The 23213-nt window shown below is 40.1% G+C and overlaps 3 protein-coding genes across 3 annotated transcripts in view; all 3 read right to left on the reverse strand.

Moving 5' to 3' along the window:
- The window catches only part of oxsr1b (oxidative stress responsive kinase 1b), a 48759-nt gene extending 41745 nt beyond the window's left edge, over positions 1 to 7014 (reverse strand). The window contains exon 1 of the mRNA XM_033638827.2: positions 6802 to 7014. Coding sequence (XP_033494718.1) covers positions 6802 to 6871 — 70 coding nt within the window. The 5' untranslated portion in view covers positions 6872 to 7014. The remainder of the gene's footprint in view (positions 1 to 6801) is intronic.
- Positions 7015 to 8838: 1824 nt separating this feature from the next.
- Positions 8839 to 14686, reverse strand: myd88 (MYD88 innate immune signal transduction adaptor). Its single transcript, XM_033638920.2, has 5 exons — positions 13959 to 14686; positions 13459 to 13590; positions 11201 to 11378; positions 9765 to 9856; positions 8839 to 9661 (listed from the first exon to the last, which is right to left on the reverse strand). Exons 1-5 carry the CDS (start codon positions 14269 to 14271, stop codon positions 9507 to 9509), a joined length of 870 nt encoding a protein of 289 aa, XP_033494811.1. The 5' UTR covers positions 14272 to 14686; the 3' UTR covers positions 8839 to 9506.
- A 33-nt stretch (positions 14687 to 14719) lies between these two features.
- On the reverse strand, positions 14720 to 22266 carry cry-dash (cryptochrome DASH). Its single transcript, XM_033638919.2, has 14 exons — positions 22056 to 22266; positions 21260 to 21432; positions 20820 to 20913; positions 20592 to 20722; positions 19591 to 19739; positions 19075 to 19163; positions 18888 to 18961; positions 18696 to 18785; positions 18491 to 18570; positions 18356 to 18415; positions 18092 to 18249; positions 17773 to 17892; positions 17399 to 17575; positions 14720 to 15248 (listed from the first exon to the last, which is right to left on the reverse strand). The coding sequence occupies exons 1-14, from the start codon at positions 22116 to 22118 to the stop codon at positions 15141 to 15143; spliced, it is 1566 nt and encodes a 521-aa protein (XP_033494810.2). The 5' UTR covers positions 22119 to 22266; the 3' UTR covers positions 14720 to 15140.
- Positions 22267 to 23213: the final 947 nt, after the last annotated feature.

Below are 23213 nucleotides of genomic sequence, written 5' to 3' on the forward strand. Positions count from 1 at the left end.
GACACATGGTAATTACATGGCACTCAAGACATGTTTAACTCAAGGCTTTATTGTAAATGTTTACATTTCATGTTAGTTGAACCCATTCCTCCAGACTTGGGCCGAAAGTTTTTGATCCACGTCTGACGTCATTTCTCTGAGGTTATTTTTATTTGTACTTCACCCCTTTACATATTACTGTTTTTGGGAGTCAAACAGGGTGTCTACAGGTATCAGACAGTTCAAATTATTGCTTTTTAAGACCCTTTCAAGACAACTTTTAACCAAATTTAGGACAGAATTTTGGAAAAAATCATGTTTCACTGATTAAAGCATCGCAGGTAAGCATTGCAGGCAAGTCGTATATATGGGGTCTCGCGCAGAGGTTATGTAGGAATATGGTTAATACAGTAAGATTTCATAACATTTTGCCAACAGGTAAGTGCATGTATGAAGTAAAATGACAGTATTATAGTTTTCAAAAGGTTTGTAACATTAGAAATTTGGACTTTTATATAGAAAAGCCTCACTCATTTTCATGAAAACAAATCAAAAGATGCATAAATGAAAATTAGATCAAATGTTTGTAGCAGTTAAGACCTCACAAATGTCAAATTTAAGACTATATAATGACTGTTGCAACATTGAAATTAAGACATTTTAAGACTTCTTAAGGACCAATCAACTGGAACAGCTATAAACAGCTCAAATCATAGGTATTTGTGCAGCGTTGGTAGTTGCTGCCTCCAGTTGCTTGCCCTCCATCTAGACAGCACACCAAGGTATGACGTCATACGCAAGAAGCTTTAAACACCAAACTCCTTGTAATTTCCTGTAACTGACAGACAGTAACAGCCACCTTAATCACCATGAATATGCTGCGTGTGAAAGCCTACTTTCTACAGCTGTAGTGGGTGCCATCTATTGACTGGCAACCTCTAATAATGTGTTGCTGGCCTTGCTCAACTCTTCAGCATCCAAAGTGATCACAGCTCACTCAGCCATTGCTCAAAACTAAGGGGCTGACCAGGGCTGTAAATATATCCTTCAGTCCCCCTCCAACCACCACCACCACCTCTACCTCCACCACCAATACCAAACAAACCTCTGGAGGCTGGCCAGTGATAGGGAGCTCAGCCCTGGCTTGACCACAGGGAGCCAGTTACCCTGTACACATTGGAGTGTAAATTCCTCCACACAAACAAACAGCCAGTCGTCAGGGGTGGCTGGACAAGCTGGAGAGCATGTGTGCTCGTATGTGTGTGTTGGGGAGGGCGTAGGGGGGTGAAAAGGGAGGAAATTGTTGGGTTTGCAGCAGGCAAGGTCAGGGGGCACCAAGGTTGTGCTGGACAGTTAGACTAAAGAAGCCCAATCGAGCAGCCAGTTGGGACCTTGAGTTAATATAGACCTGATGCTCTTTGATATTTGCTATTTCCAAGCTTAGCACAAGGTTATTCTGCTCAGAGTGGTCATGTCTCAACCATTTGTATCCAGTTACATATCAAATACCTCAGGGGTTCTTTGATGTTTTAATCAAAGCTGTATATTGTTTACTTATATTATGATGAACTTATAAAATAAGCCATACACAGTCACATCAACATCATCACCGCCCTGTCCATCTGAATGTGAGGAACACAAAAGAGCCATCCACACACGGCTTTTAAAAAGTAAGGCCAACATCTAATTTGCTTAACAGTTTGGCGCAGACATCAAGGCTGCATTTCAAACAGTAGGTATTTCTTTTTTTCTTTTGTAAATTACTTAAAAATGATCAGATTACAAACAGAGCAGGGGTCAGCTCTTTACAAAGACAGATAAAAAAAACTCCATCTGTCAATATTCTCTATTTCTTGCGGCCCAGCAACAAGATTCAACTTGTTTTGGAAGTGGACGGCTAAATCAAATCTATATATTAAGTTACCAAATTAGGCAAAATCAAATGAAGATGATCCAGCTGCCAGCTGAAAATGTGGCGTTTTGACGTAGCTGAGGGATACTAAGATATGCGCGCCTTTTAGGCTTGTTGATTTCTTGTCTTTGTTTGCATCTTATTTCCATTTCATATTTCCTAGTGTTGTTAACATTTTAAGACAAAAAAAAAACCCAGGGAAAAAATATCTAACTAATTACAGTATGCAGCTGCTCTTATTTTCTTTTGTGTGTGTCAGAAGCCAAAATAAACCCAAAACATGTCAAGAAAACCTCTAAAAAGCACATGCTCTGCAGAGGATTCCTTTTCTGTTCCCGGTACTTAACATTTAAAATTATCCCAGCAATTATTCAAGAGTTAGCACTGATCTCTGATCTCAGATCTCAGTTTTCTTAACTGATATGGTTGTGAGCTTTACAAATACCAAGACCTCAATTTACTGTGAGAATTTTTCCGACTTCTAAAACACGTTTAGCTGCAAGTTTCACTCTGCAATTTGTGCTTTATTGTCTTTCCACACATTTTGCTTGAACGTTCACTCTATATGTGCGACAATCTGTTACAGCTCTAAATGCAGAGGTACTTTAGATAGCGAAAGAAGTTGCAGACAGGGTGAGACAACTTTTCTCTTTCCCTCTTGTGGGGGAGAAATTGACAAAACAATCATGATCTTTGAGAAAGTAGCACCTGTTGTCTGTAAGCATGTTTCCTCAAAACAAATCCAGCTTTGCATGAGAAGCCTTATACGCATTATACTATAAGCTGGCAATGTGTGAATGGGACATGCAAGAGTTTTTTCGTCACAATGGACTTATCTGTTTAACCCTAAATACTCCAGTGAGGGCTTGCCATTCACCCGCAAGCTGACATGTTTGCTCTTAAAAGGATATGACATACGAATATAGAATGTTTGCAGTCCTCCTATTATGGTGCATCTGTATAAAGTCTGTTTGTTACATAATCAAGATAGCAAAACACAAAGGAATAGTAAACGGCATAATAAGCTTATCTAGGATGCAGACAAAGCAACAGCATTATAATTAAAATCATTAAAGCGGCTCAAAGACCATTAAAATACCAAGAAGCAATTTAAATCTCAAGGTTTCATTAAAGAGCTGTTACTCATGAGGTGTGGACTCCAAATAAATGATACCTCACAATATTGAGCCAAAGTTTGCCTCATGAAAAAGTGAAAATATTTCACTAGGTACGGAGACAGATGAGTCACTGTTCTAGTTCATTTTTCTTACCCACAAGAAAGTACATAGTATCCAGCACAATAATATCTTATCAGATTAGCTCAGCCTTGAATTAGCTTCCTAATGGAGTTGGTCACGAGCAGAGTGGCAGCAGCTCCCAGTTTGCCTTTCCTGCCCTCACCGTCAGCCACCTTTTATTACATTTCCTCTGCATACCTGGCTGACATTCCACACATTATTCAAAGGTACAATGAGAAATGTCACACATGATACCGCAGGGTGCAGTGTAATAAAAACTAATCTGGCCCAACTTTGAAGCTGACATTAAGCTAGATAAATGTTATCCTCGGGGTTGCTCGCAACTGTTAGAAGTTTCCCGGAACATAAACATATTGAAGCTTTTTAAACCCATCAGAGGGACACGACAAGCAGCAGGGAGGAAACATGGTTGCCCGTGGATACAAACAGTGGGAGCAGAAAGTTTCCAGTCCACATTTGCCAATATGAATGATCCAAAGTTTGATCCAGAATGAGAAAGCAAGCTGTGGTGCTTTTTTTTTTTCCTACGGGCTCTGTCCAGTATAATCCAATGCTCAGTGCGGTGAAATGAATGGGTGTGAACTGTGTAATAACATGTCCTCTTCCCCTGGGGAAGTTACCAAAACAATAGCTCTGCTGGGCATGCTGGGTATGCAGGGCCATCCTCCGAACACCAACCTTCCAGCTGAGCAGAAGATCTGGAGGCAACATCTTAGACTGTCTCCCCAACAGTAGTTTCTGTTAGAGGTGAGTTGGGGTCTGGGAGCTTGTTGTAGTAGTTTAGCTCAGCGAAAGGTTACCTGTTGAAGTTTTAAATACTGCAAGTAGAGCTAATCAGTCGATCTAATGATGAGTCCATCAAGAGAGAAATAATCAGCAACTATTTTGATAAAAAATAGTTTATAGTTATGGTCGTTATTTGAAGTAAAATGCCAAATATGTCCTGTTTTCAGCTTCCTTTTGTCGTATGTGATAAAAAAACCTTTTGTGGCTTTTGTGTTTTTAATACATCTTATATGTGGACTTCTTGCACTGAGGGCCTTAAATCACAACTTAATACAAGTGTGTGAACATACTGTACTAACATGCTGTATTTTGGTGGGATATTAACTGACTGTGAGAAAAACTATCACATTAAAACCTACTATTTTATTCAATTGTTGATGCCATAAGCAGTTAAAACATCAGTACCACTGCAAGTAATGACAGAGAGACACGATCAAAGAAAGATCTAAATTAAAAAGCCTATTTATATCAACTTCCTAATACAAACAGTAGCGGAATTAGTCGTAATTTAAAGCACTCAATACAGCATTTGTGTTTACCCACCCTCCTCCCCAAACACACACTCCAAAACACCAACACAGCCCACCCCTGACTGTTGTGCAACCTCGAGAATATGCCATCCAAACATTGACCACACTGCTGGCTTTGCAGCTCAAGCAATTTCTCCCTCTTGAAGCTTCTATCTTAGGGTTGTTTCAAAGTAGTTCAATTCTCTGCTGCGATTTAGGAGGGCATATATGTTTTGGGAAAACGTGATGGCAAATGTCAAGATGGTAACCTGAGGAAAACGATGTCAGGAAGAGACTCTGATTCAGTGCAGTCCCCAGTCTACACAACAGCTACAGCTCTACACAGTATCTTCATTTAGAGTAAAAGCCAATAACTCCTCATCATCTAAACATGTTAAGTAATTGGAAGAAACCAATCACTGATATAGAAGGAGGCCTGAAAGAGAAAACTGCAACAACTTAGACCTAAAGCTCAGAAGGTGATCAAGCAAAGACTCTAAGCACAGAGAGAGAGAACTCCACAGGACTGTTTGCAAGGTTTAATATGAACAGACACAGATGCCAAACAGGAGGAGTGTTCTTGTTCAACTTGTGTTCACGAGGAGCCTGGGAACACAACCTCACACAGAGGGTTCGGCTAATTTAGATGATATACAAGGTTGACCGACTGCTTCAGATTTAAAGCACAACTGGTAATCAGTTTTCAGCAATTTATAAAACAAGGGGAAGAGGCCGGGCTGAGTGCACAATTCATTTCCACGGCTAAATTGATAATCATAACCCCTTGCCCTCAGCATGCCACAGCCAGAGCTTGAAATAGCCTGACCAGCTTCAAACCTATGCTGACAACTTGTGTCAAACACTGAGTCGGAAAATGCCACAGAATTGGTTTCTATACAAGAGGGGCTTTATAAATTGCAGGGCGTTATCTTGTACGGTGCTCCAGATCAAATTTTACAAAAAACTGAAAATGTAGAAATGGTTTAAAGTTAAATCCAGGACTTTTAAAAATATACAAAATGGTTAATTAAGGGCCTGCAGAATGGACCCTCTATAAACACACAGATTCCCTGTAGAGGAAGCCAGCACCACTTAGGTAAAGTAAACCAGAGGCACAAACTAGCTGATTTGAGAGGACAATACTTTACTTATGTGTTACACACTCCTTCTTATTCTCCTCCTTGCTCCGAAACAAAGTCGGCCAAAGGTAGAACAGGGTCGGGTCTTTACGGGGTGGCAACATTTCAAGGCCTCAACAGTAAAGCTGTCATTCCTCAGACCTGCCAACCTGTAAGCCATCCTGAGGACTGGCTGAGGGCTTGACACTGCAAAGGAAAGGTGTTATACCTCCTGTCACACTGGAGGAAATGTGGCCATGCAAACAAAGCAATCATTGTGCAAAAACTAACATGGTTGGAGGTTCAGTGCAGACTGGTTTGAATTAAGTATTACTGATGATGTTACTCAGCAAATTATCAAATGACTTTTCCCATTTTCTGCGAGAGACGTGGGTAGAAGCCATTTAATACTGATTAATCCTCTCCAAAGAGCTCTCGCATAACTGGATTAATTCAGGCAGTAAATTGCCCAAAACAATACCCTACTCTGGGAAGGACCGTGAGGTATAATCTCTGGACTCTGCATTGGCAACACTAGTGTTTTGGAAGAAGTTCTGTACTTGAATATCCAGTGTATTTTAATGGGAATGGGTGTGAACACAGGGACAGTATAAAAGTTTATCACCTACAGTAACGTTACGTAGCTGGTACTTTGCTTTAGCATTTGCAATGTAACTAATGTGTTCCCCAAATGAAAATATAACGTTGTAAGTGTGTTATATGTAATGTCACTTCTGCTTTAAAGCTACCCAGCAGGTTGGATTTAGTCTGATATACCAAAGCTGGCAAATGTAAATGAGATATAGTGAATATTATTAAAATTTAATAGATACGACGCCCTCTATCCAGAGTGTATAAGAAATTGTTAAGCTAGCTGTTCACATAAATAACCGACTTCTTAATGAAAGCATGTATTTCCAGCAAATAGTCAGTGCCTGACTAGACTAACGTTATAACGCTCGTTTACGACTTCGGCATAGCCCCAGCGGACGGGGTAACCGCTCTCACTGGAAACATTCCACTGACTCACAAACACCGCCCGGCTAGGATTGCCAAGTTGCCAAAAGGATGAAGTTAACCGAGCTCCAGGGAAAGAAGATGCCTTCTGCTCGCTTTACACTTGGAAGATATTAGCTAGCCGTGATAAGCCCCCTTTTTACGAAGCTAGCCGCAGAATCTCTCAGACTGTCGGTTAACACATAACGTTACGCGAAGCTAACAAGCTAAGGATCACATACCAATCACCTCGTGTAGCTCATAATCATCTTTGTTGATGGACCAGGGTTGGGAGCTCAGGTCCTCCGACATGGCTGAGGAGTGTGCTGAGGCCGTGCTATCTGTAGAAAGGTCGTGAATCCAAAGACTGTGCGTAAAAAGAAGTCAAAGTAATCCAAACAGGACCAACAAGGGCGACACTTCCCCTTCTTTGCGAATCCTGCAGCACTCCTGTCATTCCCAAAGTTTGACACGAGCGTAGCAGCCCCGCCTACCGCATTCCTACTGAGCTAATGTGGACCTTCGCGGCGGACATGTTGAGTGTGGGCGGTTAGACCGCACTGTGCCCCGGACTCACTGTAGTTACTGAAGACGCAGGGGTGGCGGTTTAAAACGTCAGCTACACACAACCTTTAGCTTTATATCTTTTACACGTAATTATTTGTCTGAATTTTACTTTCTGGGTAAAACAAGCACTGCAGGAAATAATATTAGGTAAAACGTGCCGGAAGGAAACGAGCCGTTAACCGTTCCGCCACACTTTTAATGGCGGGCTGTTGAAACCTTTCCTACTACTTTTATGCCCGGAGTCAGGCCTTGCAGGCATTCCTTCTTCTCACACTGCAACCGTAAATAAATAAATAAACAAATAATTTTGTTGAAATGTAATTATTAAAATATGAATAATAAGAAGAAAAAAATACATTGATATTACACATAAATAAAATATAAATGAATAAATTAGCTAACTATTGTGGCAAGCCCTTTTAGCTTGGCTATTGGCTATAAAAACAGTTTTACCATATAAAAACAATTGATATAAAAATATTTTAGTTGCCCCTTTATCTAGAATAATAAGGATGTTATATACAAAAATAAATCACTTTTTTATTGCTCATGGTTTGATTATGAAATGTTGTTGGTAAACAAAAATGATATGTTACTGTCATATTAAAAATAAAAAAATTCACCCTCCTTAAAGCTACAAATATTTTTACTTGAGCCTCCCTAAGTGACCAGCTTAAAATGCATGACCTTCCCTACCTTTTTTTAAATATTGTATTGATAATGAAGTTTAAAAAAAAGTATCCTTTAAAATGTTAGATTGAATGTACCCAGCTGCGATTTTTTTTTTTGAAAGATTTAGCTAAATATAGATTTAATATGCTTTTGTAATTCAGATTGAGACACAATATTTAATTTATTCTTTCACTATGATCATTCAATTGTATTTTGGACAGATGTGCAATACTTTATAGATAGGAAAATTGACTCTAATATACATTTTAATGTGTTTGATGTGATGTTATATTTTGTGTTCTATAGGGTGGATAGAAATATTACCGGTATTATTCAGCTTCTGGTCATTTTTAGTAAATTCCATCTCCACAAATTGATGTGGTCTGATTCCAAACCCTGCTTTCATCAGTTTATTGTTGAACTCAAACAGTAAGGCACCTCACAAAGAGATGAAAACAAGAATAAAAAATCCATTAAGACTTTCAGTATTTTAAAGGAAGTACACACTGAATTGTCAGTTAACTAATTGTGAAAGGACTATTAATACCTCTGGCATGCTGTTGTTTCCTTGTATGAAAATGGTTGTATAGCCTATCTTTTTAATATAAATAAAGTTTTTGAAGGAAAAATATATACACATAATTCTGTGCTAACATCAGCACATAGCACTATCAATAAACAGTTTCATTTCTGGAGCACATTAAGGTATTTAATAGGCTGTGAAGTGCAGCCTGACACGCAATACTCAGGGAACAGAATCACTCACAATTAGATTGTGAAAAGGGGCGTGTCGCTCCAGGAACATCCTGCTCTCTGATTGGACAGCACCGCATATGCTACTCTGTGATTGGATGCTCATTTAACTGTGCACTAAGCCATAACAGTTCCTCTTTGCAGCATTCAATTAGTGACACCTCTGTTGGTTAATTTCATAACCTGCAGGACTTTGCACAAATGCGACACACTCTGGACAACACCTGAACATACTATACATTTCATGACTGTACAAATCCTTTTTTAAATAAAAATAAAACTGCACATGACAAATGTGTGAAAATTTATTTTGAGAAAATAAAATACAGACCATTTATCAAAGGTAGAATTAATTCACTTTATAAAACAGCTCTAAAAAAGACCACATCAAAAGTACAAAATCATATATAAAGACATTGTGGTGACAGACAGAGAAAGTGACAGAGAAAGGCAGTCAGTAAAAAATTAACAAGTGGAATAATCACAACATCTCTTCCTCTTCAGCTCCAATCTCTTGTAGAAGTCGACTCACAAGAGGAAGTGGCCAGCACAAGAAAAAACTCCACAGAACCTTCACTGAGCATTTGGTAAATGCTGCCCCAAATACAAACACATCCTCCTCTGCAATATACCTCACATAAATACAAAACAGCGCCAGGCACAACTTGTGTTATTCTTGTTCTGACATAATAATGGCTGTGTAAAGTGAGAACTTTGCTGATATCTTTGTGCAGCTTGACTTTCATAGTGACAATATACAAATCAAGAAACACATACAGAAGCACTATAATATATACTGTATACACACAGTAACTGATGAGTGCAGTCAGAAGCCAGCAGGATGTAGATCACAAGCAACAGCACTTCAACCTGTGATGTTTGGCCATCGTCCAAAATCCCCTTTGATGGAATAAAAAGGCACGTTTAAAAACTCCATTAACTGCCTGGTCCTTGGTTACGGCAGCGAGAGCGCCTTGGCCAGCCGTACCCAGAACCAGCTCTGTGTCAAAGGCTTGGTGTAGTCGCATATGGTGAGGAAGCGCAAGATGCTGGGGAACGGCTTTGTCATTGGCTTGTATTTCACTGGAATAAGCCGTTTATTTCGAGCTCCTGAAACAGCACAGAGAATAAAAAGGTAAGCTACGTGCATGCGCCGGCATTACGGTGGAAAAAGAATGATAGAGCTGTTTTACATGACAAAAATGTTGCTTACCGGGACAGAGGCTGAGAGCAAACTTGGTCTGAAAGTCACAGGCGTCGCTGTCGAGGTATTCATCAGAAACCACCACCACCATCCGCTTACACCTGCACATAAGGTCACGCCATATTTAGGGAGATTTTCAGACAAAGAACGCAGATATCTTGCTCTCGGCCTGCTTTTTAGATCTTAATTTAAAATGAAACCGTTAATAACAAGGTTAAGCTTTCTGCCACAACTGAACCTTTCATGTCTTTTCTCTCTATGTTCTCATACAGTCTATTAGAATATATTTGTTAACTGTTAATCAACAGCAGGCCTGGTTCACATCCTGTGCCTACATACATTAGTCTGTGCTGCACCAGAATACAGTTCTGGTACTGTTATGCTACTGCTGCAGTATTTTACAGCTTTATCATGCACATAACTGCACATATTTCTTTAAGGTCACTTTTATTTTATTCTTGTTTATTCTATTAAGGTATATATTGTAGTTAAATGTCACACTTACAGCCTCAGCACAGAGGCAATATATATTTTATTTTTTAATATTTTTATATCTTTAGTAGTTTAACACTGTAACATAATGCACATTCTATTTTTTTATTTTTATTTTAATGTACATGTTCATTTCCATTTTATTTTATTGCTTTATATTTATATACTCTTATTTCTTATAATTCTCTGGTCTTTGCATCTGAGTAACTACAACAAAACAAAACAACAAAAATCTAAATCTAAAAATCTGACTCATACTGCTGAAATGGAAGGAACAATTTTCTCCAACCTTTAAGTTCAAGATTAAAGACCTTACAAACCATCTGACTTTAGAGATAATTAGCTATTCAACAAGAGGGCGTGCTCAGAAATTTTATGTTACCTGACCACCCTTTTTAACCAGTATAGAAAAATATGCACACCACTGATATTGCAGTCTTATGAAGTGACCCTATAATAGATAGTACTTACTACTCATCTTTAAATTGATTTATGTATTATTTTAATTATACATATTTTTCATTTTATTATTATATTTTTATCATTTTAATTTATTATTTAAATGTTATTTTAATTGTCTGTTGCACTTTTTACATTTATTGTGTGTCTCAACTATGATTTTTGTCACAATTAATTTATTTACATGTACTTGTAATTGTTTATGTGGTTGATTCTGTCTGATTGGTGAATGGTACAGTGAGGATGGGGCTCTGTTGGGGGGTATATTGTATTTTTCCTGTTGTATCTGTGATTTAGTCCATTTTGTATGACTTAAAATACCAATAAAAAGACTGAAAAAATAAATAAATAAAAACAGAGTTCGTGCGCATTCCAGCAATACCTGAAAAGCACAGGGTCATGCAAAGCGTGCGTGCTCTGGCTGCCATGTTTGTTCTTACAGGCCAAAGCAACAGAATAGACCCAGACATGATTAACACATGTCGATATCCCACCTCTTCTCAATGAGTTCACTCGTGATGGTCCACACACAGGAGCCCGGGAGGACGTCTCTGTCGAACACACACAGCTTCAGCCTGCACTCCGTCTGCTCCAGCTCGCGGATCATCTCGTGGACAAACTCAAAGTCGCTCTGGCAGTAGCAGATGAAGGCATCAAACAGCTCAGGGGCACCTGGATTCAGTTAGATTCAAGTCAATAACTTTATTTATCCCTATAAAGCCACTATTGCATAACTGCATGCGACCCAGAACAAAATATACACACAATAAAATTTGGGGGGGGGGGGGGGGGGGGGGGAGTAGTGTTCATCAGAAGTGAAATATATTCCACAGAAGCAAAACATGGGCGTGATTAGGAAACTTCAAGACTGCGCACAGGAACGGTGCAGCAGTACAGCCTTGAGCGATTAGAGCTTTAGATAACTTGTCAGATTAGTAGGCGAGATGAAGCTTTTCCTGTGTAATGCCTTACCACAGAAAATGCTGCTATCATTATCTCATGTCTTACTTGAGCAAATGCTAATATAATGTAACCGCACTACAGGGTCATAATATTTTTGCCACCACATGACAGTTAGGGGGTATGTCCGCTGAACATGACAGGTAGCATGGAAAAAGTTAAAGAACAGTAAAAGCTTTTGATTGTTGGTAACCTTAAAATAAGTATTTCTAATATTGAAGCTTTCTGTTATCACTCATTTCATCCGATATGCATTTATGCAAACTTATAATCTGTTCTCTTGGTGTTGAACAGACGACAGCTGTGCACTCGCCCTCTAACAAGTCAGGCGCAATATATGTACACCAACTTTTAGCTCATAAATTAATCATAACATGCATTTCAGCTTGTTTATTCAAATACAAGAGTTCAAAGTGCAGCGTAACACACTGAATGTGATTTGTTACTTTAAGTATCAATAGTTAGAGCTGTATTAAACATTCAGAGCAGATCTAATGTTTCAGAGTCTGACTGTCTGCACACGGTTCTCAACATGGAGGTGGCTGAGCCGGTGGCTAGCAACTAACGGTGCTAACAGCGCCAACAGCATTAAAAACAGCAACAGTGCTGACACGTAATCACAAAGCTCGCTATCCACTATCTGGCTTGCCGTAGTGGAGTGAAGCGTGTCTCTGATCTGTTCTACAAGCAAAGAGACCCACGGTGTGTTCAAGGACTTTCTGGAGAACTTGATACATGATGCTATCACCTAATCACACCAGGCACATTAAGAGGAAGACCGACACCACTGAGGATGTGGTGTATGCTCTGAAGAGGCAGGTACACACTGTACGGCTTCAGAGGATAAATAGATCTGTTGGTGATTAATATCAAACAATCTGGTCTGCATAACACAAGTTTATACTTGAGTTGTCTTGGCAACATATCATATAGGTCACAAAATAGGAGGCTACTGAAAATGCTACGGATGATATTATTAATTGTGTGGCATATTTCCCACCAAGCTGAGATTTTTATCTGCCTGACAACTCCACGTGATACCAAAAAAACGTTACGGCTACCATAAACAATAGGTGCTTTGCTTTGATATCAGTGTTAACCGCCACATGAATGCAATGCAGAGTGGCGGCGATTAACTAGCCACTGGGATACACACACAATGACTCACATGCGCTAACATGCACGCACCACTGGACCGTCTACCTCAACAACAAACAGAGACGCCCAGGTTACAGCACACACAGAGGTAGCGTGACTTTATTATCTGCTCAGGATGCCGTTACTTCACTATATCTTTACATAGCAAATAGTTTTGGCTGCTGTATTAATGCTCTGAGTGTCATATACAGCTCCTTTAAAGTACTTATCATGCAAAGTGACCTTATTCAGGAACATTAAATTGTGTGTTTGCACAGTGGTTAGCAATGCTGCCTCACAACAAGAGGGTTTCTGGTTGGGGGAGCCCTCTGTGTGGAGTTGGCATGTCTCCCCTGTGTCAGTGTGGGTTTACTGTGGGTACTCTGGCTTCCTCCCTCCAAAGATATGTAGGTTAACTGGTGACTCTTTATTACAGGTGCTTTAACATGTCTTTATCCGCTGTAAGGGTCCAAGGACAGAGGGATGTCGTATGCTGTAAAGCCCTCTGAGGCAAACTGTGATTTGTGATATTGGGCTTTATAAATAAAATTAAATTCAAGTGATGCAATAATGTTGGACTGCAAGTTTTGTTTGGATTTTCTTTTTTTTTTGTGATGATAATGGAAACAAAAATAAAACTTAAACAAACACTGACCCTCGGGGTCGTCCTCCAGGGTGATACCGAACCTCTCTGGGGTGCGAGGGAGGCAGCTGTCCACCTCTGGGACCTGAAGTGGGGGCTCGGCCTTCTTCTTCTGGTTGTCAAGATACTTCCTGACATCCTCATCTGATGACACACACACACACACACACACACACACACACACACATTGGGCACATAACACAAGTTTGCATACAGTCAGTGGAGGGAGATGTTACAGGAAGTGGACTGAATCATTTGGAAAAGTACTATGAGTACACATTTAGCTGTAAAGCCCATTACATATATTGAAGCAGGTATTTCTTCACACAGTAAACTCCTAAATATGTGTTTTACTTTTTGCAATGAGGGAATTCAGGCATGTGAATCACCTCCTGGAGTTCACAGGTGCTGGGCAGGCGATAAAACAGGCTTAGGCTACACATATTGTCATACTGTGCACTTATACTAGGAGATAAGCATTTAAAAACACGTCTTTAAAGACACACACGCACCTATCAGAGGACGCAGATCCTCCACTATGTCTTTCCTCTCCACTTCGTCTGACAGTATCGACAGCAGCTTCCCCACCGTGGCGTCCGAGCAGCGGGCCTGCCAGTCCTCCAGCACCGCCTTGGTGGGGTTTACACACGACTCATAGTTCTTTATCTCCAGGTAAGTGCAGCCCATGGCCTCCGCTACAGCCATCCAGTCCGGGGCCACAGTGCTCCTGGGGTTAAGGTACAGTCCCAGCTGTTTCCTCACGCGCACATTCAGGGCGACGAGAGGAACCGTCCACAAGTCCACTTCTGGGTCCTTACACGCCATGTCGGAGAGTTTCCGGAGACGACAGAGAGTTAAACATACAAAAACATTACAGCGAAAGTCTGCGTGACTTTTGATTACTGAGTTGTCCCACACTTCGCTTGATAACAGAACAAGGAAGTGATGCAAAATCCTGCGGGCTACGTCACATGGAGGAGGAGGGTTGTCTTCACTGTTTACCTCCTCACACCAGCCACATTAGTGCACTTCCACAAAACTACAGGTACTGTTTTACTGGCATTAACGCTTTGCTGACCAGAAACGAAATCATTTTTTAGACATATGTGACTACCTTGCAGCAGTTGGCACCACAAGAAAATATTGGTGTAAAAAAAGAGTTGGTTAATAATGTGTTTCTGTTCTCCTTTCATATCTAGATTCATAACTGCTCTGGCAAGCTCAGCTCGACCCCCTTCCTCTGACAGTATAATAAATAACTGAAATCACGATGTCAAGTGTTTTTAATTTAATGCATTACATAACAAAAATCACACAAGAAAAACTCAAACACAAAAAGCCCCCCTATGAAAATGTCAAAAATGTCTAACTGCAGCTACAGATCCACAGCACTAAAACTGAAAACCACAGTGTGGCTTTCACAGTAGCTGCAGTCTGACAGGAAACCAGCCCATAAAAGGTGCTTCACAAGGCGGATACATTTCGAGAACTGATGGCACGCACGTACATCAGACTATTTCAAATATTCAAGCAAAAGTAAGAACATCCATTTCCTCAAATCCTCATCCGGCAACTTCCCTCAATCAGTGCGTCAGTGCACGACACAGATTTTACAGCAACAGTCTGAGTTTGCATCACTGGAGCGTCCATCCTCTGAGCCTCTGTCCTCATGTTTGATGGCCTCAAAGCAAACACTACAGGTTTTTGCTTCTGGAGAAATAGAAGTCGATGCCTCTGTCCCGGTGTTGTTTGGGAGTGTGAGACGGGCCCTTCCTTCCTCTGGGTGAAGGCCCTGCGCCACTCTGGGAATTAAAGGAATCAAACATTTACGGTGATTTTGCAAAATAAAACAGTGAGGCAACTTTTTTCATTTAGAGTAGAATAAGAACAATAAAGCTGGGGTAGGCAGTTTTTGTAAAGGGTAAACATATAAGCAACAGAATTTAAAAATACACCCTCCACTCGGGATGCACGATATATCGAGCAGCTAAATAGTGTGACATTAAATAGCACCAGACTGCTTTCATTTACTTAACAAGGGCAGCATCTACGCACCTGACACAGTGTGTGGTGGTACATGTAGCTTTAAACTAGGTTTGTGTGCTGCCAGTTAACAGAAGAAGAAGAAGAAGAACTGCAGCACGCTGTCTAGAGGGCAAAACATGTCGCGGTGTGGACATCTTTCACAATTCCAGAGGAAAACAACAGGATTGCGCCAAGGGTCTGATCTCCGACTGTGCAACACAGGTTAGACGCAATGCTGAAGGACCGTCTCCAGCATGTTAGCATGAGCTAATTAGCAGCAGCGGCTAACATCCAACACCAAGCTTTTTAATGGCTCGACTGTCGTTTAACTTAATAATAACCGACATGTGATGGTTAGCGATTATTTGTATTGTGCGAGACACAGCCACTTATTTGAGTGTTAAGTGTTGAGTGAGGTAAATCAATAGCGCATTGCTGTTCTACTTGGTAGTTGTAGTCTATCGTGGAACGGTGAGACCTGCCAATGTTCATATGAGTCAGCTGTCAGTGTTTGTCTCTCTCTCGGTTTATCAGACCACAAATGTGACAGGAGGGGGGGCGGGCAGAAGCTTCAGGGATGGACCTTCAGATGGCGGCTGTAGTGGCTTGAAATCAGCAGTTATAGTGGGCCGCTGACCAGCAGCAGCACCAGATCTAACCCTTCATGGGCAAACTGTGTAAGGACAGCAACAGATTGGGAAAGTCGGAGCTGTCCATTCCCCAGATGCCAGCTGAATTCAAGTTGCTGCAGCTGCTGACTGAGGATCCGTCTCAGGAGCTGCTGCCTGCTCTCCTCCCGGCGAGCTGGTCTGTAGCAGCAGGGACTGAGGCAGAGGACATGCTGTGATTTGTATTAGCAACATTTTCTCTCCATCTCTGAAACGCTTTGCTGATATTGACACATATTTTGGTCCGCGTATTGCCAGACTCTCTTTCTGATTAGTCCATCTTTCCTTTTTCAGGTTTCTTTGCAGTATAGGCAGTTATTGCCAATTGAAATAGCAACTTCCACTGCAGGATTCTCCTCCACTGCATCAGGCTTTGACCATCTGAAGAAATGCCCAGATGCACATGCATCTGCATTTGTGGAACAGTCAATAGGAAACACTCTCTTTGAAACGACCTGTGACTGGCCAAAGTCTCCCGTCACGAGCTAGATTTTCTAAAGCCTGAAAACAGAGCCAGTGATCTCCAAGACAACTTGAATTACATAATGCTCAAAGTTCTTTGGGGGAAATATTGTCCACTGATGCCAAAATAAAACTGCTGACCACAGCTTTAAGTGCTCTTGTTTGCCAGTGGTACAAAGAGTATTAAAATCCTTTACTTTAGCAGACGTGCCGATACTTTACTGTAAAAATGTCTATTACAAGTTAAATCCTGCATTCAAAATCAGACCTTATTAAAGTTAAAGAAGTGGTATCTGCAAAATATACTTTAAGCATCAAATGTACAAGTATTCCTTATGCAGAAAAGCAGCTAATGTACAGTATCATTAGACTGTTGATTGATTCATCAATGTGTCATTTATCAATTAGGGATCCTTCCAAAAGGTCACAAGATAAATCTGAGGGGTCATGACCTTTTTAGACATTCAACAAGTCTTTAAATTAAAACATTTGAGAAGTTTAACGGGGAAATCTCTTTGGTGGAACTGCCATCAACTTACAAACCCAACCACACACACACTGATTTTTTGTAAGAGGTAGCTGTCAAGAAAGGTTTGGGAACCACTGGTTTAATATTTAACAATACTTTGTATTTTGCAGGCGTATCTTAGATTGTTTCAGGTCAAATGTTGACCTGAAAATTAACATGTCATTTATCTGTTTGATAAATGTAGTGGAATAAGAAGTGCAACATATAATAGCTATCACAACATCAGCACTAATTCATACTTTCCACTTCCCTTTTCTCCAACACCCACCGGCTTCTTGTTAACGTGTCTGCTCCATTCAGGCGCCATGACGATGGGGGTGGGGTAGGTCTCACCAAGAGACACTCGAGCATGTGACAGTGAAGCAGTGCTGAGGGTCCACGGCGTGTGCACGTCTGCTCCCCTGATCCCCTGCAGCTCAGGAACCCACTGCCGCACATAGTCACCCTAAAGCAGACGCATGGTTAGGTAACCAAGTAATAAATCAATTAATTCCATATCGCAGCCTGGTTTCATCACCACTATGTAACAGCAATATTAAACACAAAGTGTGACTCAGACATTTTGTGTTGTAGTCTTAACAATGGCCAGATAAAAGTCAAAGGGAAGTGAAACTAACAGTTCATGCATCTTCACAAACATACATTGTTGTCGTAGTCGAGGCCTTGCTTGATCATGTTGAACTTCCTGTTCTCTCTGGGGTCATTTCCTATGCCAGCGCTGTAAAGCCAGTTGCCGTAGTTGCTGCAGACATCATGGTCAATCTTTAAGGGAAAAATTTAAAATGAAGAGGATGAGGCACTTGGTTGACTTGAGGTTGATCATATTTCAATGAAAAGAAAAGGGGTAAGTATGTAAAGGCTAAATATTTCACACCATCTCCATTATGAAATAATATATTGCTTTATTAATTATGCCCTTAATATACACCATTTCACTTTTCAAAAGTTAAAACCCACTTACCAGAAGGGATTCAAACCACTCAGCTCCCATCCTCCAGTCTAGGCCCAGGTCCTTGGTGAGGAAGCTAGCAACATTTTGCCGCCCCCTGTTGGACATGAAGCCCGTCAGAGCCAGCTCTCTCATGTTGGCATCCACGAAGGGCACTCCTGTCCGTCCCTCTGTGATTACAAATCATACATATTTGCACATACTGATACACACACCTTTTAAATTTACTTTTATGAGAGAATATTTATCGAACAATGAGGAAGAAATGGTGCAAACCTTTCCACGCATCGAAAAGCTTCCTGTCCTTTTTCCATGGGATGGATTTGTCTTGAAGTCCTGAGATAAAATCACCATGAATTTACATTCATTAATATCGTGTAAAAATTAGCTGAAGACTTGAGCTTATTTTACCTTTGATCTGAAACAGTCTGTTTCCATACTTGGCGCCTACAAACTTGAAGTAATCCCTCCACAAAAGCTCAAAAATGACCCTGAAAGACAGAAACATTTGTGTTATTTGTGACTAAATAGTTGTCTATGATAGAATAAATGTTATTTCTATTGTTTTGTATCTCACTCATCAAAGTATTCCAGTCATTTCTAACTCCAGACTCACCAGTATGTGCTCTGATTGGCTGTCCGCTCCCTCTCATACTGCTGGATCTGATGATAAATATACCTGGGTGAAATGCAACCCATTGCCAGCCTGCAGAATGCCAGGAGGACCGTTAGTGATGTATTTATAGGATTGGAACATCAAACTGTAGTAAGCATTCAGCAGTGGAGGAAATGACACAGTAACACTCACCAGGGTGCAAATTTAGTGGAATAATCCGCACCAATCAATCCATTACGAGTCTCCTTGTAAGCTGCAACAGCATTCTGCAAACAGACAACATATATTCATTACACCTAGAAGATAATCCATCACCATGAGTTTCCTTTGCCATTTTATAAGCAGTTACTAGTGATGTTTGTGATGAAGTTGTACTCACAGTGTCCCAGAAATAATGTTTGAGTCTAGCAAGAGCTTGACTTTCACCACCACTGCAGGGGAAGGCTGAGCGAGGATCAGCCGCAGGCTCTAGAAAAATAAAACAAGAGAAGCATTTCAGCATCCGACTGATCTCATATGCGTTAAACACTCCCTGATGTGCATTAAGACACAAAGAATCGTAAAAGCTTAATCATATACATGGAAATTGAGCCAGTGTGCTGCTGCTGCTGGCAGTAAATCTGGGCTCAGCAGTCTGCCTATTGAATTCTGAAAGTAGCAGCAGTGTGGATTTCCTTAATAGAGGCGCCGCATAAAAGCAATTTGTGCTTCCTTATTGCCAGCAGCATGTAAAGACATTTACACAAAAGTCAATTTAATAAGCGCATAAAATAAATGTACAGGAATTTGTCTCGGTGATACTGAGAAACATTTCAGCAATTTTGCAGAACACGAAAGACACAAAGGGAGAATAAAACAGTTTGGATTGAGCAGATAAAACATTAGGATCATTTACCTGTCTGTTGCAGGTCCTCTGTTGTGGGAATGGCTCCTTCCTCCAGCCCTGCAGGGAGAGGCTTTAGCTGCTCAGGAGTCGGGAACAGAGGCCTCACCCTGCTCTGGGTCTCCACTGCCTTCCTGAACTGAGTGTACACATCAGGCAGCCTAACAGACCGGGAAGGAATGTTACAAGATATTCTAATAACTTAACCATTTTAAAAGGTCCAGTCTGTAAGATTTAGGGGGATTTAGTGACACCTGGTGGTGAGGATTGTAGATAGCAACCAGCTGAAACTTCTCCTGGTTAGAATTCCTTCAGTGTTCATTGCTAGGAGGCCTTTACGAGCTGAATTTTCCGCAGAGGTCTCTTTCTGTAAATGACCCAAATGTTCAGTAGTTGGCGTGTTAAAGTTGCATTTGTAACGTAATTATGTTGCCTTTATTTTGTTATTTCCTGTGAACAAGGAAAAATTAAGTCGGAGATAAACAAAATGGAAAATGAAAAAGTAATAAGGACGAACGGAAAGAGTTTAGCGCCAGTCGAGAGGACAACAAAGTATTAAATGCATTTATTAGTGTCTAATTGTTTAATAATTTAGAATTTTTGGTATAATTGCTAACTTGCTAACTAGTTTCGTGCATTGTTTTGTCTTCCGTTTGGTTAATTTCTGTTCAGCTCTACATAGGTCCATGGAGTTAATTGAGAACAAATTAAACTGCCTTAGACCATCAGTCCAGTTTTGTATCATTTTGACTGGGACGCTACACTTTCTCTCAAAAACAAACAGATCTGGGCTCTCATTTATAAACATTGCATATGCACAAAACGAGGCCTGAAAGAGGTATACGTCACTTCCCACAGAAAGTTGTGATCTATAAAAATATTCCTTTTATGTCATTATGTCCCCCTGAATCCTACACATTGGACCTTTACTTTACATCACTCATAAAAATGTAAGAATCTAAAACAAGCAGAACCTGAATGCTTTGTCCCACACAAGCCATATTCTCTCTCACCTGGATATGTGGTGAAAAGGAATATCCTCTCTGTGGTACAGCGTAGACCCCCAGCAGGTGTGAACTTTGACCTTCATCTGTGCACAAACATCCCTCACTCGTTTTTCGACATTCAGTTCTTCTGAAGTTACCTGGGGCACGAGCACACGAGGGAAAGACTGTCAAAATCAACAGACCATGCAATAAAGTCATGATACTTGCAACAAGAGGAAGACTGTTAAAATCTACCTCTTCATGGAAAGCCACACTGCTGACAGAGCCCAGCTGCTTGATGAGGTCAGCAACTACCTCCTCTGGCTTACCCTGTCTCACCACGAGGTTACTGTCACACATAAAAACAAACACACACACACAAAATAGGTCCCAGTTAATACCATGCCAGGCAAGCTGCATCCTGGGTAAAAAGGTAGTAACTTCCCCCACGCTGACCTGTAAAAACAGTGTGTGCAGCACCCATGTTAGCATAAACATAACCCTCTATAAACTCAGGTGTTTCCTGAGTCTGTTACATCTGTATTATTCCTAGAAAGCTGGGGACAAGGTCTGCACAAGTGTCACAGCACACATTCACATTCAGTGCTGAACTGTGGAGAAAGTCAGCGTTAAATGAAGCAGTGGAATTGAGGTCATACACAGAAAGACTAGCCAGCAAACAGCAGTTTAGTTACCTGCCCTTGTTGAGCAATGTGTTTCTGAGGTCCCTGATACTCTCCAGTAAGAAGCGCAGACGGAAAGGCCCAGTCTTTGGTAGGTTATAGTTGTATGTCCCCACATAATGTCTGGGGTCGAAGCAGTACAAGGGGACAATGTGCTCTGCATTTCTTTGAGCCCAATGGAAAAGCTGCATGTGAATAAAACAAAATAAGGGTTATACAATCATCTTTTAGGAACATTTATCATGACATGATTACAGAAAACACTTGAATATAATTTTTCAGTTACATTGAAAATAAAAAGAGAGTAAATAAATAAAAAGTAGGTAAGTAGAAAGTAAAAAATGAATTTTTTTTTTTTTTTAAAAGTCCAACCGGAAGTTGACATTACCATTCACTAGTATGGCTGACTGTTGGCCTGTAGTTTTTGTCCCACACAAAGTTAGACAAAAATTACACGGTGGGGATAAAAGGCGGTTCGAGAACACTATTTTGAAATAATATGTGCAGTTTTTGAGAACAATTCAAGTTTCTGCTCATTTAAATTAAAGAAGAGGCTTTTATTCTCAAGGAACCAAAACCGGAAGTATCACTGTTGTTACTGCCTACGTAACGAACGTAGCTTGATGCTAGTAGCAAACAAATTACATAATATGCTAAAAATGTGCCCGTAATGGCGGCAATAAAGCAAATATTACACTTTATGCACATTATTTACAACGAGTGCGTTTAATTTTAAGTTACAAATGTGCTCTGAAATGAAATAACGATGAATTTAATTCAACTTTAAACTCGTAACAGCTTCTCTTACCTCGTTATCGTGGAGCCGCAGGTCGTTTCTCAGTAAACATATGACTGTACGGGAGGTCGACATATTTATCGTTGTCAATAAGACAGCAGTGATTCACTAATGTATCTCAAAGACAACGACGGACTCAGGGCAGCGTCCTCCGGTGTGTATAGGTCTTCAGTGCTGCTGCTCGTGCACAGTGAGTCCGTCACGTTTCCAAACACGACGTTACAAAACCAACAAAACACGAGGTTTTATAAGGTGGTTGTACAACAGCTGCATCGCCTCAAGATAAAGCTTATATATACAGTTTATACCAACACAATTACTCCTGATTCGGTGCTTTTAATAATGTACATTGTTTTTACTCCACTTGATTTATTTTACATCATAAATTACTGTGCAGATTTAGATCATTCAAAATATAATCAGCTGGTAGCTACATTCATTAGTGTTGGGAAGGTTGTTTTTAAAAGTAACAGGGTACAGATTACTAGATAACATGTTAACAATTTGAATTACTTAAAGTAATGCAATGTATTACATTTGATTACTTTCTGATTACTTTTCTTTTTTGCATTTCTTTTATCAAAATTTGTCAGGTTCCCATTCATGCATTTGAAAATATTGATTTAAAAAGAAAAAGACAAAGTAAAAGGGCAATGATGTTTATCCAAAAACATAAGAAAAGAGGCAAAAAACAAACTACAAAAAAATTAAATTAAATATAAGGATACTATTCCTACTATTCGGGCATTTTGACATACAAACATACATTAATTAATTCATGAATGGATCAGAAATGAGCAAAGTAAAACAAAAAATTGTTCAGCATCCACCCTTCTCCACCCCACACTCCCAAACCTCCTTGCCAAAAACACAGCCTAGATCTTTTTCCCATTTTCCTTTTGTGGATATTTTATCATATTTATATTTTATTGATGATGCCTGTATATGTGAGATGTTAGTCCTTTGGTTGTAGTACATGCCCGATATATAGATATGTATCAAAAGTGGATTCTTCTGGGATTTCTGGGAAAATGTCTTTAGATTTTTCTCTAACCATTTGCCTTATTTTTAAGAATTAAAAAAAAAATATGAGTAGGGAGGTTGAATTTTTCAGATAGCTGTTGGAAGCTAGCGAATACATCATTAACATAAAAAATCTGCAATTGTTTG

Source organism: Epinephelus lanceolatus, chromosome 20 (genome assembly GCF_041903045.1).
Source record: "Epinephelus lanceolatus isolate andai-2023 chromosome 20, ASM4190304v1, whole genome shotgun sequence".
NCBI lineage: Eukaryota > Metazoa > Chordata > Actinopteri > Perciformes > Serranidae > Epinephelus > Epinephelus lanceolatus.

Coding starts and splice junctions, on each gene's coding strand:
- myd88 (XM_033638920.2), bottom strand. CDS start 14,271: ATGGCGTGTAAGGACCCAGAAGTGGACTTGTGGACGGTTCCTCTCGTC. Junction 13,591..13,958: donor GGATCTGCGTCCTCTGATAG/GTGCGTGTGTGT, acceptor GTGTGTCATCAG/ATGAGGATGTCAGGAAGTAT. Junction 11,379..13,458: donor CCTGGAGGACGACCCCGAGG/GTCAGTGTTTGT, acceptor AACTGAATCCAG/GTGCCCCTGAGCTGTTTGAT.
- cry-dash (XM_033638919.2), bottom strand. CDS start 22,118: ATGTCGACCTCCCGTACAGTCATATGTTTACTGAGAAACGACCTGCGG. Junction 19,164..19,590: donor AGAGGACCTGCAACAGACAG/GTAAATGATCCT, acceptor TTATTTTTCTAG/AGCCTGCGGCTGATCCTCGC. Junction 18,250..18,355: donor GCTTTTCGATGCGTGGAAAG/GTTTGCACCATT, acceptor TTGTAATCACAG/AGGGACGGACAGGAGTGCCC.